This window comes from Austrofundulus limnaeus, unplaced genomic scaffold (assembly GCF_001266775.1).
Source record: "Austrofundulus limnaeus strain Quisiro unplaced genomic scaffold, Austrofundulus_limnaeus-1.0 Scaffold263, whole genome shotgun sequence".
In the NCBI taxonomy this organism is placed as follows: domain Eukaryota; kingdom Metazoa; phylum Chordata; class Actinopteri; order Cyprinodontiformes; family Rivulidae; genus Austrofundulus; species Austrofundulus limnaeus.
In genome coordinates, this window is record NW_013952665.1 from 273,804 (window position 1) to 275,901 (window position 2,098).

The 2,098-nt window shown below is 41.2% G+C and overlaps 1 protein-coding gene across 1 annotated transcript in view; it reads right to left on the reverse strand.

Moving 5' to 3' along the window:
- Positions 1-187: 187 nt before the first annotated feature.
- The window catches only part of gatb (glutamyl-tRNA(Gln) amidotransferase, subunit B), a gene marked incomplete at its 5' end in the record, with an annotated part of 8,138 nt that continues 6,227 nt past the window's right edge, over positions 188-2,098 (reverse strand). The window contains 3 exon segments of the mRNA XM_014020680.1: positions 188-942; positions 1,025-1,159; positions 1,263-1,341. Coding sequence (XP_013876134.1) covers positions 817-942; positions 1,025-1,159; positions 1,263-1,341 — 340 coding nt within the window.

Here is a 2,098-nt window from a genome sequence, read left to right on the forward strand (position 1 = left end):
CACACACACACACACACACACACACACACACACACACACACACACACACACACACACACACACATTTATTACTGTCCTCCCTGTCATGTGAGGTATTCCATCACTCTTCCACACATCATTTGCTTTTCTGATCTCCACATGGGAACAGATGGCTCATAACTTCACATGAATGAGCCGTACTAAAATATCCTGCCATCATTAAATTTTATTTAAATTGAATATATATCAACCTTAAAGGAAAAAAAAAAGAGACAGATGAACCCCCAGAGATTTCTACACTAGAATAAAAAGCATCACTAACAGGTTGTATAGGAATGACACATTTTAACCACAAGGGGGAGCTCAGTGATCGCCACCTGGCCTGAGAGCTGGACCTGAGTAAAAGCCATGTCAGCAGTTTGGTCTGACTCACAAATGACCATGAAGGCCAGTCTGCCAAACGCTAATGGTGTATTAGGTTATATGAAAAGAGGTTGTGTTAAATTGTGTGCAAACCCTTTAAGTAGAAAAAAAGAAGTCTTCAGCCTTTAATTAAAGTGTTTTTGAAAAAAGTATTAAAACAGAACACTATGGAGAAACTAGAACACTAGATGTTTTGCATCTTGGAGTTTGAATATGTATATTCTGAAAAAAAAAAAAGGTATGATAAAACAACGCTGGAATATATGGTTTAATCAAAAAACCTTATTAGTTTTTAACACATCTATTTCATAAATACATATAAATGGTACAAATGGTTCTTCATAAAATGTAATATTTACAAAACTGCAGTGTCTTGAAGAACAAACAGTGGCTTATTTTTGCCATAATCAGGAATCAGGAAGTCTTCTGTTTCAGGATCTCCATCACCAGAACTGGATCGGCTCTCCCTTTGGTTTCTTTCCGAACCAGGCCCATCAGCTTGTTCACAACCGTTTTCTTTCCATTTCTGATGGCACGAACCTGAAAACAAAAACGTCTCAAACATGAACAGAAACCTCTCCACTTCCTTGTGCTGTGTGTGGGTTTGTATCCGAGCACTGACCATCTCGGGATGAGAATCTATAACTTTCTGGCAGATGTTGTGCAGCTCTGTCATGTCACAAATGAGCCCCAAGTCCTGCTCCTGGACGATCTGCGCGGCCGTCTTGTCCGGCGAGTCCCACATCTCCTGATACACCTAAAAGAGAAAAGCTTGTGAGAAGAAGACAAGCCAACAGCAGCTGGGTGGTGTTTGTCCTCTGACAGAGAGAGGGTAACTGTAGGGTCTGTGTAGGACCGACCTGTTTGGCAATCGAAGAGGAGATGTGTCCCGATTCCTGCAGCTCCAACAGCTCAGCCAAGGCAGCAGGAGAGATCGGACTGAAATCAAATTAAAGGCCTAATTTAATTACACTTTAGTAGATGGACTTGGATTAGTGATATAAATGATGGGGGAGATGGAAAGAGACAAAGTGGGACTGAGAGTGTCGGACTGAAACGACAAAAAGAAATTGATATTTTCGTCTTTCAGCTACACAGAACACAATAAAAAAGCCTGTCAGTAACACTCAGTGTACACAAAGTCCAGTTAGTCTCACAAACATGACTGAGCTCAAACCGTGTGCCACTGTGTTACAGAAGGTCTCCCAACAACATTTTCATGAATGGACACTTCCTGATCTCTGAGGCAGGAATCATAGCCTTATATGGTGTATTTGGGGTGGTAATTATGTTAATCTCCTCTCGCGTGCACGAGCAACTGGATAGAACGGGTGTAAATTACGCAGCTCATTTACGCACGTTTCCTGAAGATAGAAGAGTTTGCTGAATCTGACGTGACATGTTCGTACGAACCCTTTGTACGAACAAAAGTAAGAGAAATTTAGGATAAAAATATGAACATGTTCTTGCATGAGGCCCATTGTTTTTAATTTTGTAATTCTGTTGTCACGCAGGCACCTACCAGTCACTGAGCTCCACCTTGGAGACACCTGCAGGCAACTTTCTTGAGTTGGCAAACCTGCGTTGATCTGAGCTGGACCAGTTCCGGTGATTAAGTTTAACTTGTCGAGACAAGAATGATGATACACCTCCCACTCCTAACTCAGTTATTCTGTTTCAATACTCTAATAATAAT